Genomic DNA, 16,472 nt, shown 5'->3' with positions numbered 1-16,472 from the left:
CTTGTTGGTTCTCTTGTTGCTTGTTTTTAAGTTAATAAATATGTCTGACCCCGAAAGATAATAATTTGGGAGTTGTTTGTCACTTCATGTGCCACAACTGTGTTGAAATTCAAACGAAGGGCCACCAACCGGGTGATAAGTGGCTAACAACAGCAGAACCCTAGAACACAGTGTTCAGCCATGATGCTGATTGGATTTCTCCAGAAAACCTGGATGCACAAATGGCGTCAGTTCTGGGGAAATGGTGAACATGTTCTGAACATGTTCTGAATGTTCAAGTGATGGTTGTGTACTCCACACAGAAATGGATTCTGCAGAAATGGGAGCACTGGGTGGTTCAACTCAACTAGCTGTTCCTTCCCCATTACTCCAATTGTGAACATCTTTATTACTCATAGGAAATCTTCTACTACAGCATTCTTGATAGTAATCAACCAACCTTTCCTTAGAGTCCATTACCTTCCAGGGTGGACCGGTTACACCATTAGGGTAAAATGTAAACCATTTAGTAACACATACACACTCCCCCCGCCTTATAATTTCAATGGGTTGAAATCCTTTAAGCAAGTGGGAACAAATTTGGACTATCCTCTCTTTGGCTGCATCCGCACCTCTGAAATAATTCAGTTTGACACCACTTTAACTGCCATGCAATTCCAATTAACTGCTGTCTAGCTCTGTGTGATACCCCTTCCACTATTTCATTGCTTCTTTTCTGGGCTAAGCATAACCATTTCCTTCCACATTTTTTCAGAAGATCACCAAGTCCTCCATAAACTCTGTTGCCCTCCTCTGGCTAGTTTTATACGTACAGCTTACTTTGTCAAGATCTGTCTAGTTTGATGCTATAAAGAATTATCGTCCTAAATGACAATGTAGGAAATATGTGTGTTTGTGTGTGTGTGTGTATAAAGTAGGGAGATATATTGCTGTTGTTGTGTGTCTTCAAGTCATTTCTGACTTATGGTGACCTTAAGGCAAACCTATCATGGGGTTTTCTTGACAAGCTTCTTCAGAGGGGAATTTGCCATGGCCATCTTCTGAGGCTGAGAGAGTGTGACTTGCCCAAGGTGGCCCAGTGGGTTTATACAGCTGGGCCAGAATTCGAATCCTGGTCTCCAACGTCATATTCCAATGCTCAAACCACTACACCACACTGGGTATATAGCTACATATCTAGAAATCTTGGTTTTTTTGTTGGTTGTGGAGGGCAACAGAGTGAATGAAGGACTTGAAACAACAATACACACACAGAGTGGGAAACAACAATAAACATACACACACATCTAGATATCGGGATAGATGTGATTATAATATAATCTAAACAAAATTTATTTCTCTCAAAATGCTAATGCACATGGCTTTCAGACTGTTTTACTCTTTAACAACTGGTTTAATTTATTAATCAAGTCTTTGGTCTATTGAGATTATTTTGTTTTGTTTTAACTGGCTTGTATTGATGTTACTTACATGGTGCCCTGAGTTTTCTTGATAATGGGACAAGATAGAAATATTTTAATAGAATAATAATAATAATAATAATAATAATAATAATAATAATACCATGATAATTAGCAGTTATAACTCATTGCTCGAATTTGCTACAGGATTTTAACCCCTTTTAAGTCAGAAGCTTCACCATTCCTGCTGTCTCCCAATGTAGCACCCTTGATTCCAATTTCAAGGCACTTTTACAATTTCCAAGGGTGCATCAGATTGCAGATTTACAATACTCTTGTATGTACTCTCCGATTTAGTACATTGAAAGAGCAGTTTTGTTTATTTTTTTAAAGGCTATTCTGTATATCCAAGAGCCAGCCTGTTGTATATAACCCCATTGAAAGCAATGAAGATGGGAAGAGCTGTTAAGCCTGAAAGCATTGAGGAGAAAGAACTGGATGGTCTTTTTTAAGATCTTCCATCCTGACAGGTTACAAATTCATATAAATTGGGTTTTTAAAAGAACAGGAGCTAGCATGGTGAGTGGTTTGTGTGCTGGACTATGACTCTGGAGACCAGGGTTTGAATTCTTCTCCTCCATGGAAACCCACTGGGTGACCTTAGGCAAAAGTCACGCTCTCTCAGCCTCAGAGGAAGGCAACCCTTCTGGATACACCTTGCCAAGAAAACCCCATGATGGGGCCGCCATAAGTTGGAAACGAGCTGAAAGCTTCATATCATGGCGTAGTAGTTTGAGTGGAGACCAGGGTTTGAATCCTGGCTTGACCATGTAAACCCATTGGGTGCGCCTGGACAAAAGTCACACTCTCCCAGCCTCAGAGGATAGGAAAGGCATCCTCTCAGATAAAACGCCCATGATGGGTTTGCCTTAGAGTTGCCATAAGTTGGGAACCGACTTGAAGGCACTCAACAACCACCACCACCTATATATATATATATATATATATATATGGGATATATGGGATATTTTACATATATATATATATATATATATATATGATATATATAATATATATGGGATCTATGGGATATAGATATATATAATATGATATATGGGATATATTATATGTGTTGTGTACATATATATATATATATATATATATATATATATATGGGATATATAGGATATATTATATCTGCATGTATGTGTGTGTGTATAATATTATATATGGAATATTATATATATATATATATATATATATATGGGATCTATGGGAATAACCACCTTAGTCCCGTATATCTTCACGTTCCTGGATTGACGCGTGTCATCCTCCTCGCATCGTGGGAAACAGGGCCGGTCCCTAGTGCGAACTTGAACCCCTCTCAGTACAAGGATGCGAACTGGCCAGCAATAAAACCAGGCAGAGAGAGCCTGCGTGGCTTGAGTGTTGGGCTATGACTCTGGAGAGCAGGGTTCGAATCCTGACCCAGCCATGGGAACCCAAGGGGCTGACCTTGGGCAAAAGTCACACTCTCTCAGCCTCAGGGGAAGGCAGGGGCAATACCCCCTTCAGAACAAACCTTGGCAAGAAAACTCCACGATACGGTGGCCTTAGGAAAGGACTTGAAGGGACACCAGAGTAACAAGGGAGGCAGGAGGTTTCCTTCTTCCAAGCCTATCCTTCTCAAGTGCACAAAAGCATGTGCACATGTTCTCTCCGCGCCCCGCCCGCCCCGCCTCCGCGCCCTGATTGGGCGACTAGGGACCTGTATTTGCATAAGGGGCGGTGGCTTCGGGGGGAATCCCCGCGCGGCTGGTCCATAAAAGGGCAGCAAGGATGCTCCTCCAGCAGCAGAATCTCTGGTTGGTATTCTCTGTAGCATCCTATCCTTCCCTCCAAAGGAGAAGCCAAGATGCCCCAGGCACTGAAGCTAGCCAGCAGCAGGGCCTCCTGGCTCGCCAGGTGCCTCCCGGAGCTGTGGCCGGAGTCTCTCCTGAAAGCTCCAGCCAGAGTGGTCCAGAGCCACAAGACCCTGGAGGAGATGCCTGGACCCAGCACCCTCAGCTTCCTCACCGACCTCTTCTGCAAAAAGGGGCTCTCCAGGCTGCACGAACTGCAGGTAAGAGGGAATGGAGGGTATGGGCATGTCCTATCCAACCCTCCCCTTGCTCAGGGTCACCAGGCACTTGCTCCTTAATTCCAGGAGATGTCCTGCATCCCAGCCTTCTGTTGCAGGTCTGTCTGCCCAGGAGGGATGTCAAAATAGCCTTCAAAAGGTGCCCTCCTCAGAAGCATGAACTTAGCTTTATGTCAGTGTTTCCAGCTTTGGTTTTTGCAGAGAGATCTTGTAGCACCTTTGAGACTGACTAAAAGGAAGAGGTTGACAGCATGAGCTTTCCTAGACTGAAGTCCACTTCCTCAGGTGCATTTGGATATAATAATAATAAGTAATGTAGAGAAATCTTGTAGCATCTTTGAGACTGTGAGGCTCAAAAGGTACTGTGAGATCTCTCTATACTGTATACTGATTCTACAGACTGACATGGCTATGTCTGGATTCTACTGCCTTTTATTGGGTTTACTTTATTTTTTATTTTATTTTATTGTCTTATGTTAATGTTTCTAGGTTTTATTTTGTAATGTGCTACATTTTTCTTGAACAGCCCATGTTTTGGGGGGCCTTGTCCGCCTTTGTGGTTAGGACATCTGGTCACCTAGTCTTGGGTGCCTTCTTATGGTGACCCTAAGGCGACCTGTCATGGGGTTTTCTTGGCAAGATTTGTTCAGAGGGGATTTGGCATTTCCATCCCCTGAGGCTGAGAGAATGTGACTTATGGCCCGAGGACACACAATGGTCTTATGCTTGAGCAGGGAATCAAACCCTGATCTCAGGGATGATAGTCCAGCACTCAGACACTACACCACACTAGCTTTGCATCTACAGTGTTGATGCACCCAAAGGATAAGGAATACCAAGTAGTCCCTTTTTAAAAAGTGTACCTTGAACCAGGTTATATTGCTATGCAAGCTTTTCAGTTTCAGTTTCAATGAACTCTTTGTCAGGAAGACTTCTGTAACACTGATTAACATCGTAGGTAATATCTGAGGATGGAGAGATAATCAGGTGCTTGGCCTCCCCAAAGGGAAGGAAAAAGTGAGCCCCAATGAGGAATATCGAAGGAACTCTCAAACCCTCTCTGAACAAATCTTGCCAAGAAAGCCCCATGACAGTTTTGCCTTAGGGCCAAACCCAATACTGGATGACTAGATATCCTCACTGCAGAGGAGGTCAAGGCACCGCAAAATGTAGAACTTTCATTTCTTTCAAATCCCAGATGCTTTAAAAAATGTGAATTAATGTACATTTAAATCCTTTAAAAATGTAATCAATGGGAGTTGGGCACCAAAAATTGACTTCCTAAAACCATAAGAACTGGATACTACACGCAAAAATAAAAGTTTCCTTGAGGCATGCTGCAGGGCAATGTTATTCTGATTACTTGTTTATGCCATTTAAACATGTCCCCTGCAAGGAGTTTACAAGGAGGTGGAAAGATCCTCCCTCAGGTGTACTTAAACCTTGCAGTGTACACTACTTGTCTCCAGCAAGGCTTGTAAAAGGCTATTTAAATAATGCAGACTAAGCATGTTAATTCTTGGCTTGCTTGTCAACACAGGCCTGTGTAACCTTGGTGGGAGCACAGGTTGACAAAACTCTAGTTGGAGAGTTGCATGAAGTGGTTTTGCTTTGCAGTAAAAACTACCTGTGTCCTTAAATGTCGCATGCATTTTTGGAGCGGTAGAGACTTAAAAAATTTATATACCACATCAAATGTGCCCAAAAAAAAAAAAAAAACCCTTGGGGCTGCAGTTTGAATTTGTCTCCCTGGTCTAATAGTACTTCAACTTTTGCGCTCACTCTTACTGCAAAATAAAACAGTACATACGGTAAATGGATACTCTCACAGTGGATTTTTTCCCTACCTGTAATGGTTCTTTATCACAGAGATTAGCTTCTATATTGACAAATTTATGATTATATAACTTTTTTTGCTGTCATTTGGCTTTTTTTTTTCTGTCACTTGGCTTTTCATTTGGCTTTCCACATTATTCCCTTCTTTCTTGGAAGATCAAATACTGGTTATGGCTAAACATTAGAGGATATGACCCAGATATATTGTAGATGGCACAATTGTTCTGGCTTATCTTCTGCTGAAATTACAGTGAATGCTTCTTAGTTGGAAACTGCCATGGGTCAAATCTAGTTTTTAACTCTCTATTGGTTTGAATGTATCTGTATAGAACCAGGTCAGAGTCTAACTGAAACCAAAGGAAGTGCTCACCGTCCTGTCTAGTTATTCGAGAAGCAGTGTATTCCCATGAATACAGAGTTAGAAAGAAACCAGTGTTCAAACTCTTCCTCAGACATGAACAAGCAGAAAAGTCATTTCTAGCTAAACCAACATTTAACCAGAGTTCTCAATCTGTAAAATTGATGTTGGCATAGGATATGATCCAACCAAAGTAGTCACTTGTGTTGCCTGCTCCTCTCCATGTTCATTTAGAGGTACATTCTGCTGTGTGAAAGGAGCTCACTCCTAAATAAAGCTACCCTCCTATGCAACCTTAAGTCCCAGTGATTTCAAGTACAGAGTAATAAACATGCTTTTAGTCTCTCCCAGTGATATCAATGGGACTTGAAGGTGTTGAACTTTGCTTAGTTTAGCCTTAACTTCTTCAGATGTGCTGGGTTACATCTCCCAGCATTTCCAAGGGGGGCAAGTAGGAGAAAGTTGAATTAGACTTCATCACATTGTAAAGACGGGCATGACAGTGCTTGTGAAGCAGAATTTGCATATACAAGGACTGTACTACATCTGGTTTTCCCGAAAGGTAACTCAGCCAAAAAATAAAATTAAAAAATATAACTCGGCCAAAAAGAAAATAAAATCCCTGTTGGGCTGGTATCAGGTATGATTGTAGGGCTGTCTGAAACTTGCTTCTCTCAAACTGTACGAAGACAGTGATTCACTCATCCAGCCACTCCTAGATGTCTTTAGCACCACGGATGGATTTGGCATTGCTTGTGATGCCCTAGAGTTATGTGAATGGTTCATAGAGGATGACAGAATAAGATTTCTCATAGCCATTTCTATGACGTGGCATTCTTGCAACAGAAATTCTATTCTACCCCAGGAAAGGTATCTGCTTCTTAATGGTTATGTCACTGAAACACAATTCTATATGTAAGTCAACAAATTTTACCTATCCCCCACCCCATGATACTGCTATAATAATAAAATATTTATTTATAACCCGCCTTTCCCTTTCGAGGATCTAGGCAGGTAACAACAGTCCAATATAACATTTAAAAACAGTAGTAACACGATCCCAGTCCCCTAGCCCTCCCTCCTTCTGCTAAAATAGCTGGCATATAGTCTTGCCAGATAGCCATTGGATTGTGATAATGGCCAGCGCTAGGAAAATAATATTATTTTAGAATCTCACTCTTAGAATCCCCTTGGGTCCCATTTTGGATCAAGAAATAAAATAAAATAAAATAAAATAAAATAGCAACATGGCCAAGTTGGCTAAGAAATTTAGGAAGTCATAGTTGAAAAGACCATTATTTTTCCAATCTCTGCTCTCATCTAGAAAAGTAGTTTGCTGGTAATTCCTGCTACTACAGTTCTGAATTTTCTCTCTCTCTTTCTTTCTTATCTCTGGAAAAGAATTGTGGGACCATGAAGGGCCTCCCAAAGGGGCAGGTTTTGGATAGTGACTGCTATTATTCTGGTGGCAATTGTTTTAATAGAGTTAAATAGATATCAGCTAGTCATTCCTCTGAGACATCAGTTGATTTGTAGACTTCTTTTACCTTTTGAATAGCTAAAGAAATGTTTGTGACTTGATATCTTAGATAGCATATGGCAGGCCACAGGCAGAGTTTCCCTCAACTACTTTGGTATGATGCACCCTGCCATGATCTGCCACTGGTTTATTGTCCCCTTTTGCAACTACATCCATATTATGTCTACTATGTATATTGCCAGTTCCACAAGTCTAAAAATTGGCTTTCCCCTTTGACTATGTCATATGGGGCACAATCTGGCAAAGACTAAGCACTTTTAAATATTATTGTCATCGGTGGAAGAACTGAACATCTGCTTAAATCTATCCTATTGAATCCGTGGTCTTATTAAAGGAACATGGAATTTTACTGTATATAGTGTTCCCCAGGAAGCTGCTATCATGGTAATGATTATTTCTACATTGGTCATAGGATAATAAGTTGTTAGGATTCTTTCATTTTGGGGTGGATGCAATATCCCCTTAGTCAGTAGCATGTGGTCTCAGAGATGCTGTGATGCACCCGTGTGGTTTTGCATTTAACAAATGACTCCCCCCCCCCCGCCTATGTTTTTGTGAGATACAGAAATTGAGGAAGCAAATGTTTTCCTAACGTGAAGAAGGTACACTATGGGAAACTTTGTTTGACATCACACCTTTAATGAGTCTGAATAAAGCAGGCTAGTTATTCTGGTGTCTTCCAAGTGTTTTGCACTACAGTTGCCATAACCCCTAATGATCTGCTGGGGCTGATGGGAGTTGTAGTATAAAATATCTTGAGGGCATGATGTTGCCTACTTCCTGGCTTAAAGGTTGAAGATTCATCATAAGAACTATGCCAGCATACGCTAAAACCGTCTCTTTTTAAAATTAGAAATATCTGTGCAAACGGGATCCTCTCTTTGCTTCAGGATGAAGGAGGAAAGAGCTGGAGAGAGTCCTATTCTAGATATCTGTTTGAGAGTCTTGTTCAGGGTGATCAGATGTCCTAACCACAAAGGGGGATAAAGCACTGCAAAATGTGGGAAATTCAAGAAAAATGTAGGACCTTACAAAATAAAAGCTGAAAACACTTTAAATTCATGCTTCTTAGTGATGCTAAAAATGGAAGACATTTTGGAATTCCACCTGAACAGAAGGGTGAAATGTAGGACATGTCCTGGAAAAGTAAGACATCTACTCATCCTAATCCTGTTATATCTAACAAGCCCCCCCCCCCCCCAAACTCTGTTTCTTTTGTAGATTGAAGGCAAAGCCAAGTATGGTCCAATGTGGAAGGCAAGCTTTGGGCCAATTCTTACTGTCCACGTTGCAGATCCTAGCCTGATTGAGCAGGTGCTGAGACAAGAAGGCAAACACCCCATCCGTTCCGACCTCTCCTCCTGGAAAGATTATAGGATCTGCCGGGGCCATGCCTATGGACTGCTCACTGCGTAAGTGGGGGCTTCTTCTTACTATATACACAACAGGATGTGGGGGTTTTCCATGGTGCATGACAGAGATTTTACAGTCCAAAACCACCCATCAAAATTTAATGTTTCCCCCTGTACCTTCTTGCAAAATAACCAAAGGAGAGTTTTCTAAGCTAGGGATGAGGAAATCAGACATTTTTTTTAAAAAAAATCCAAATTGAAAGGAAAGTCTCACCCAACAGTATGCAGAAATAATGCAGTCTGACACTGCTTTAACTACCATGGTGCAATGCTATGGAGGCCTGTGTTTTGTAGTTTTGCAAGATATTTAGCCTTCTCCTTCAGAGATTTCTGCTGCCACAGCAAATTACAAATCCATAGGACACCATAAATGGTGTTGAACTGCATTATTTCTGCAATGGAGATGCAGCCCTTGACTCTGCAGCAATGTTCTCTGATGATATTTAGGAGAGGAAGAGGAGGCTATATTATGTGATCCTCCAAATATTCTTAAACTGCAGATCTCAGCATTTCATTCCTTTAGCCATGCTGCATAAGATACTAGGAGATTCAGTCCAACAACATCCAGAGGGCTGCCTGATTCCTAGCCTTGTTCAAGAATCTTCAGATAGATCCATCCATGAGTCCTGGTGACCATTTAAGGAGTGATCCTACTGTGACTGTTTCTCTCAAGTAGGGGAATTGTTTTACAGTGTGAGATACCATAGAACATAGATGGGAATTGTGCAGCTTGCCAGATGTTTTTGGACTATATTTCCCACCAACTATAATCAGCAAAGTCAATGGTGAGGAATCCTGGGAGTCACAATTCAACAATATTTGGAGGGCCATACAATTTTCACCACTGCTTTAGAAGCTCCTGCTTGGGTACATGGCTGCTAGACCACAGAGAAACAAATAACCTCATGAGGCTCAAAACTGTGGTAAGTTCCTGTGACATGAAAATGTGTATCACTCCCCAGAAGGCTACAGGCAGTTGCATAATACACTCTTACCACCTACATACTCAACAGTAGTTGTCTTAAAGGAGTGCATCAATTTCCTGCCTTCTCTCTGCTATATTTGGTTCTCATCAGCAGAATGAGGAAGCTTACTCCTTACACAATAATTGTCTTTTCCTAAAACCCGGTGCCCCCTCCAGATGTGTAGGGCTGCAGTTCCCATTATCCTCGACAACCATAGCCATAATGGCTGAAGATGATGGGGTTGTTTTCCCCCATGTTGAGAGAGGTGCTATCAGGGGAAGGCTGGTCTTGGACTGGAATCAAGCATCCTGGGCCTAGTTGTGGGTTCTCTAGTTAGGAAGAATGCCAAGTTTCCTGTGTGACACAGGAGCAGAGCTTGGGGGTCAAGGAGTTGCATGGGAAGAAGGGACCTCCAGGTTTCACTGACTTGAGTGTGTGGCAGTTTCCGGGTGCTACCCCCCCTCGTGCTTGCTTCCTAGAAGTGAGTCATGCTGGAAGAACAGGATCTGGCCCAAGCTTTCGCAAAACTCCAAGCTGGAGAAGTGAGAAATTCTTCCAAAGCAGTTTATGAAAGTTTATGACTCAGGGATGCTTAGTGGGAGGTTTCTCATCAGCTGGGCTGATGCTTCCGCAGTCTAGACACAGGATATGACTAACAAGGAGGACTAACAAAGGCAGATTTCCTAGCCGCTTTCTCTCTCTCACTCTATCCCTTTCTAAGCAGAATCCAGTTGCGCTCTAGAAGATTGTTTATTAATTATGGAGGTGGGTGGGGGAAGTCTTTATGCTTCCCTATGGAGAAGAGAAATGCATAGATCTCGAAACAGATAGTTTGGAGGGAATGCCTTCTCTTGTTTTGAAATAGAAAGGTTGCGTGCTCCTCATTACACTGGCATGTAGATTTGGGCACGTCTCCAGCCTCATCAACTAACAGAGGCCTTTTTCCGTTGTACAGGGAAGGCGAGGAATGGCAGCAAATACGCAGCATCCTGGGAAAGCACATGTTGAAGCCCAAGGAGGTGGAATCCTACACTGGCACACTGAATGAGGTGGTTAGTGACCTGGTTCAACGGCTGCAGCACCAGCGGAGCCTCCACAAACAACATGTAGTCAAGAATGTGGCTGATGAGTTCTACAAGTTTGGATTAGAAGGTATTTGGTTTGTTTGCAGCAGGGGTGGGATTTGTGTGGGCCTGAACTCCAGCACCTAGCATCCCATGCCATTTGGTTATGTTAGGTAGTATGTCCTCCAGCTGTCCTGATTTGGCAGGAACAATCTCAATTAATCCTCTGTTATCCCACTTTTCAGCTGCTTTTAAAATGTGCCAGTTTCTCTCTTCTCCTCCTGTTTTCCCTCTATGTCTTCAGATTGCTTTACTTTCTGAAAACTGAGCCTGAAGTGCAAAAGGAGTGTGCACTCCATTAATGTAGCAGAGGGAAAGGAGAGGAGTGGGCAGAATCTTGCCCTTCCCAGTAGGCTCGGGCAAAAGCAAACTCCCACAGGCCAGCACCTTGTAGCATTCAGATATTCTTTTTTTAAAAAGCTGACAAAGTCACTTCTAGATTGTAGTGGCAACTAACCTGTGTGGTTGTGTAGCTGTTAAAAGTAACTTTGAATTTAACAAGTAGAAGCTAATTTTATTTTAAAAATGGGGACTGTAATGACAACTAACTCATTTGTATGGGTGTGGCAAAAAGTAACTTTTGAATTATTGTTGAATAACTAGAGGAAGATTTTTTAAAAAAATTGGACTATAAAGACAACTAATTTGTATGTGCATGTCTCTCCTAGGCATTTCTTCTGTCCTCTTTGAATCCCGCATTGGCTGCTTGGAACCCAAAGTCCCAAAGGAAACAGAGACCTTCATTAGCTCCATCAATACCATGTTTGTCATGACTCTGCTCACAATGGCCATGCCCAAGATCTTGCACCAAATCTTCCCTAAGCCCTGGCAGAAGTTCTGTGAATCCTGGGACTACATGTTTGAATTTGGTGAGTGTTGTTGCCAGACCAATTCCTTACAAATTTGATTAAAGTGTGCTGCATCGATACCTAGAAAGAAAGGTCTACCACTTACACTGAGGTGGGCAAAATATGGCCATCTAGATGTTGCTAGAATACAACTCCCATCACTACTACCTAGCCAATGGTACAGTATGATGGGAACTGCAGCCCACTAGCATCTGATGAGTTTGAATTAGACCCAAGCTTTCTTTCTCCTGCATGGGTCATACAATGACAAGAAATGGCAAGCCAGGGAGACATGTCTCTGGCGGGCAACTGAATGTACTATTTGGGGGCTGTCCCAGGGAAATGAGAACTCATCTCCTTCCCATTTCTTTTCCAGCCAAAGGGCACATTGATAAGCGGATGGCTGAGGTTTCAGAAAGAATCTCACGTGGGGAGAAAGTAGAAGGGAAATACCTGACTTACTACTTGGCTCAAGAGAAACTATCCATGAAATCCATCTATGGAAATGTGACTGAACTTCTGCTGGCTGGTGTGGACACGGTAAGCATTTTAAAATAAATCAAGGATGAAATAAGTACTTCTGTGCACATACAAAGTACCTTTCAGAGACTTCCCACCTCCTTCTATAGATTTCTAACTATTACATTTGAGGGCAAATACATTCCTCTTGTCTTATCAACTCATCTTATCCTCATATATGATATATTTGGCCCTTGTTCACTTGATTCTATATAATATGATTGGCAGAACCAAAATTCAACTAGTAGACTTTCCTCCTCTGCCACTTAAAACAAGAATGAGTTGTATTCTGTCTGAAGGGACTGTCTTTGTTCAAGGTCCCCATTTGACTGTGGCCCTTATTTCCTAGCCAATTTAGCCTAATGATTAATCCGCCCTGCCTGTCTGTATCCCTCCAGATCTCAAGCACCTTGTCATGGAGCCTGTATGAGTTATCCCGTCATCCTCAGATCCAATCTGCCCTCCACAAGGAAATTACGGCAGTCATGAAAGACAACCCCATTCCAACTGCAGCTGATGTAGCCCAGATGCCCCTCCTGAAGGCAGTGGTGAAAGAGGCACTAAGGTGAGTGGATGGAAAGTTAGTACCTTAAGGCAGCAAAAACATGTTCCTTATCTATATTGTTAGGGGAAGCATAGCAATGTGATCACATCTCTGCTTGCCAAAAAGGACTGCTGTCTTTCGGAACAGAAGGTGACTGGCAGCAGTTCAGGACAGAGCTTGGGAAAGTTACATCTTTGGCCAAGCTATCTGAAGCGCATGTGAGCTGGTCCAAAACTAACTTGTCCAAGATCTAGTTCATATTCAAAGCTTGTGTCACATGATCAGAGGTTTACTCCAGTCTGGCCACAGCATCTTCTGTTCAAAAAATGTGACACCTGGATAGGGATGTTCCATGAAATCTACCATAGTTGTTGCTAAATTTATTTTTGGTGAACTTTTTGTTTCATCTCCCTTTAAAAGCCCCATTTAAGTCACTGGCCACCACCATGTATTACTGTAATCTCATAAACTGTTGATACTTTGTGTGGCAAAAAACATCCTTCTGTGCCTGTCCTTAACTTACTGCCAATTAGCTTCTTAGGGTGATGGCAATGAAGAAATCTTGTCAAGAAAACTCCATGATAGGTTCACCTTAGGGTTACTGTAAGACAAAATTATTTGAGGGCATATAGGCACACAGTGACAACAACATGAATCCCACCTTGAATCCCACTGTAGGAGAAAGGCAGGATATAAATCCTTCAAATAAATATATAAATGAAATGAAACTGTATCAAAGGTGGGCCCATGGAGCAAATGCCCCACTATCTAGTCACTCGCATGCACCCTGGCGATCCTTAAAGCTGGGGAAATGCTAAATCTCTGCTTCACACTCATACACCTAAGCAAAGAAAGGTGGCTGCATCCTATTTTGGTGTCACTACAACTGTATCACAATGTCACAACTTAACCAGATAGCTTAGCCTAAAACTCTTGTGTCTTGCAATCAACATTTGTAACTGAGCAAATGCTGAGTGCCTCTGGGGTGTTGATTCCTTTAGATTTATTCTGCTTTTCCTGGTTCTCCCCACAGATTGTACCCAGTGATACCTGGTAATGCACGTGTCATCTCAGACCGGGACATCCAAGTGGGAGATTATTTGATCCCAAAAAAGGTGAGTGTGGCAGTTATGAAATAGGGATGGGGCCAAGGTTGTAATGCAGTAGTGCCTTGGGGCTGTAATATCTAGGCAGGCCTCAAGCCGTATCTGCTGAATTTAGCCATAGGGCAGGGCTTGGAAACACTGATGTTTACACTACAGCTCCCAGAATCCCCTAGCCAGCATGGCCAAAAGGGAATGGAACACACACTTGTTTTAAAAAGAGAATCTGAGAACCCTCTTGTAATATGCAGGCATTCCTTGGAAAATGTGTGGAAAACTTCAGCAGAGGAGAGACTGAGGGGGGAATAAATATAACAAGGGCCCATTCACAATACGGAATTTTAGTGCTATTATTCCACTTGAATTGCCATGGTTTTGCTCTTGATAAGGGAAAGACCAGTGGCAGTATGTAGATAAAATGGTGCAAGGGCAGTTAAGACTTTCCTTTAAAGCTAGGATACAGAAACAGTGCCTATAGGAGAGGAGTTAATGAAGGGATAAAGCTGTAACACCTTTCCTTAACCTGGTATCTGTGCTGGCTGTGGATGATAGAGGCAGATGTGCGAACATCCAGAAGACCCTGGGTTGTGGGAGGTTGTTTTGAGACTGGGGCTTCTATGGTGGCTCTTGTAGCATTCCTGTGTAGGATGGGGCTGTATTGGTAGGAGATAGTGTTGTGCATGTAGTTTTGTTGGGCAGCTTTTCTCATGATACTTTTTTCTCCTTGCTCCACTTAGACCCTGATCACCCTCTGTCATTACGCTACCTCACATGATGAAAAGTATTTCTCTAACCCCAACACCTTCCAACCAGAGCGGTGGCTGCACAAGGATGATGCGCATCACCCATACGCCTCCATTCCCTTTGGCTTTGGCAAACGCAGCTGCATTGGCCGGCGCATTGCAGAGCTGGAAGTCTATCTGGCTCTGGCTAGGGTGAGTACCTGCTTGGAAATTCAGTTCTCTCTGCCAGTATTGAAAGAGAAAGCAGGCCAATACACACTAGCAAATACACTAGCACACTAAATCATTAGATGGGCAGAATTCAACAGTGAGCAAAAAAAACCTTGCTGGGTTAGTCCACTGGCTGGTGAGGATTCTGGGAATTGTAGTCCAAACATAACTTTTCCAAAGTGTTGGCAAACTAAGGGCCTATCCAGTCCAGCTACCAGCCCTGGGGCTGCAATTAGCCATGTGATTTAGCAATCATGGGCCTGATCCCGCACATACCTAACTAGAAATCTGTACTCCATTTAATGCATCATTGCATCCTGCCCCCTACTTTTGGAAGCAGCACGGTTAAAGGTGCACCAAATGGCCCACTGAGTCACTGCAAAACCTCTTCAGCTCAGTGCCGATTTAATGCGAATCCACTTCATGGACCCTTCCTCAACCAGTGACCCTCTTTTAAAGAAGCATTATCTCAAGGGTAGCTAACAAGGTTCAATATTTTCTTTTTGTTTTCCCGATTAAAGATCCTGATGCATTTTGAAGTGAAGCCAGAACAAGAAGGGCAAATAGTCAGACCCATGACACGCACACTTCTGGTGCCTGAGAAGGAGATCAATCTGCAGTTTCTGAATCGTTGAGAGTTGGATGAAGTGGAATTTATTGATTTGGACTTCCCATCAAAGCATGGACTTGAGAGGAAATGGCAACTAGCCAGATGCTCTGCATTCTTTGGAATCTGTTTGAAGGATCCATGATGTAGAGAAGAAGTATGTCAATGGCTCAGGCCTCGTCAAGGAGCAACCTTAGAGTATTGCCTCTAGGGGAGGAGATTTCACTATGCCTTAACTTCTCTGAACCAGGGTTGCACCAGTTTCCTGCTGCCTATGTGATACCTGCACACATACACACAAATGCATACTTTGCTGTGTAAAACCTATGAAAAATGAAAAAAAACTTTTCAAACCTCATAGTTTTCAAAACAAAAGAAGCTGACTTGAGAGGAGAGGAGAAATCAACATTGCTTGACTGTTGTCATGAACTGGGAAATGCTTCTGTAACTTACAGTACTAGTTTAAAATGGACAGAATGCCACTGAAGCTTAAAAGGCAATGTATATGTGTGTGTATGCATGCATTCAGAGGTTTGGGATAGAGCAATAGTTATCTATTTAAATGTCTTATTATTATTATTTCTAGTATGCTAATCTTCTATATTTAATACACTCCCCCAAATATTTATATTTTCTACTCTGTAATTTATAAATATATAAATATTTAAATATTATCATCCAAAATGTCAGAAACAAATGGAAAAATAATTTAATTTTTTAAAATGGAACCATGTTTTTTCTATATGTTAAACAACTTTATTGGAACAGTTCCTGTACCCTAAACTGTCAACCTGAAGACTTTCATGGTGCTATATTTAAATGTTATTTATTATATATAGATAATATACATAAAATGCTTTTTTAAAAAAACAAACACCTGAGTTGTTTGTCTGTGATTTCTCTGAATCTGTCTTGCTGTCCAACATCCAAACATGCCCATACTGGAACACATGTTTACTGTAACAAACTACCCACCCATATGTACTTTTCCTTCCTTGACAAGAGGCAAGAAAGAGGCAGCAATCCAACGTCCTCCTCAACACAATATAATATCTGCATGTGGAAAGAGGCCATGCCAGCACTCTGCAACACCAAACAGTTTAGCAACACATGCCAATGACTG

General features: G+C 42.0%; 1 protein-coding gene across 1 annotated transcript; it reads left to right on the top strand.

Annotated features, from left to right (window-relative positions):
- The first annotated feature begins 3,315 nt into the window (after positions 1-3,315).
- LOC149322697 (25-hydroxyvitamin D-1 alpha hydroxylase, mitochondrial-like) lies at positions 3,316-15,977 on the top strand. Its single transcript, XM_089509064.1, has 9 exons — positions 3,316-3,522; positions 8,496-8,686; positions 10,607-10,803; positions 11,444-11,644; positions 12,000-12,163; positions 12,541-12,707; positions 13,720-13,801; positions 14,527-14,724; positions 15,264-15,977. Exons 1-9 carry the CDS (start codon positions 3,316-3,318, stop codon positions 15,375-15,377), a joined length of 1,521 nt encoding a protein of 506 aa, XP_089365190.1. The 3' UTR covers positions 15,378-15,977.
- Positions 15,978-16,472: the final 495 nt, after the last annotated feature.

Source organism: Sceloporus occidentalis, unplaced genomic scaffold (assembly GCF_023333645.1).
Source record: "Sceloporus occidentalis isolate IW3139 unplaced genomic scaffold, rSceOcc1.0.p SCAF_1, whole genome shotgun sequence".
Taxonomy (NCBI): Eukaryota; Metazoa; Chordata; class Lepidosauria; order Squamata; family Phrynosomatidae; genus Sceloporus; species Sceloporus occidentalis.
This window is presented reverse-complemented; position numbering and strand designations above follow the sequence as displayed.

Bases quoted from the DNA above. Each gene is read 5' to 3' on its own strand.
- LOC149322697 (XM_089509064.1), top strand. From the start codon at position 3,316: ATGCCCCAGGCACTGAAGCTAGCCAGCAGCAGGGCCTCCTGGCTCGCC. The intron at 12,164-12,540 runs GTAAGCATTTTA...GTATCCCTCCAG, and splicing joins TGCTGGCTGGTGTGGACACG to ATCTCAAGCACCTTGTCATG. The intron at 14,725-15,263 runs GTGAGTACCTGC...TCCCGATTAAAG, and splicing joins TCTATCTGGCTCTGGCTAGG to ATCCTGATGCATTTTGAAGT.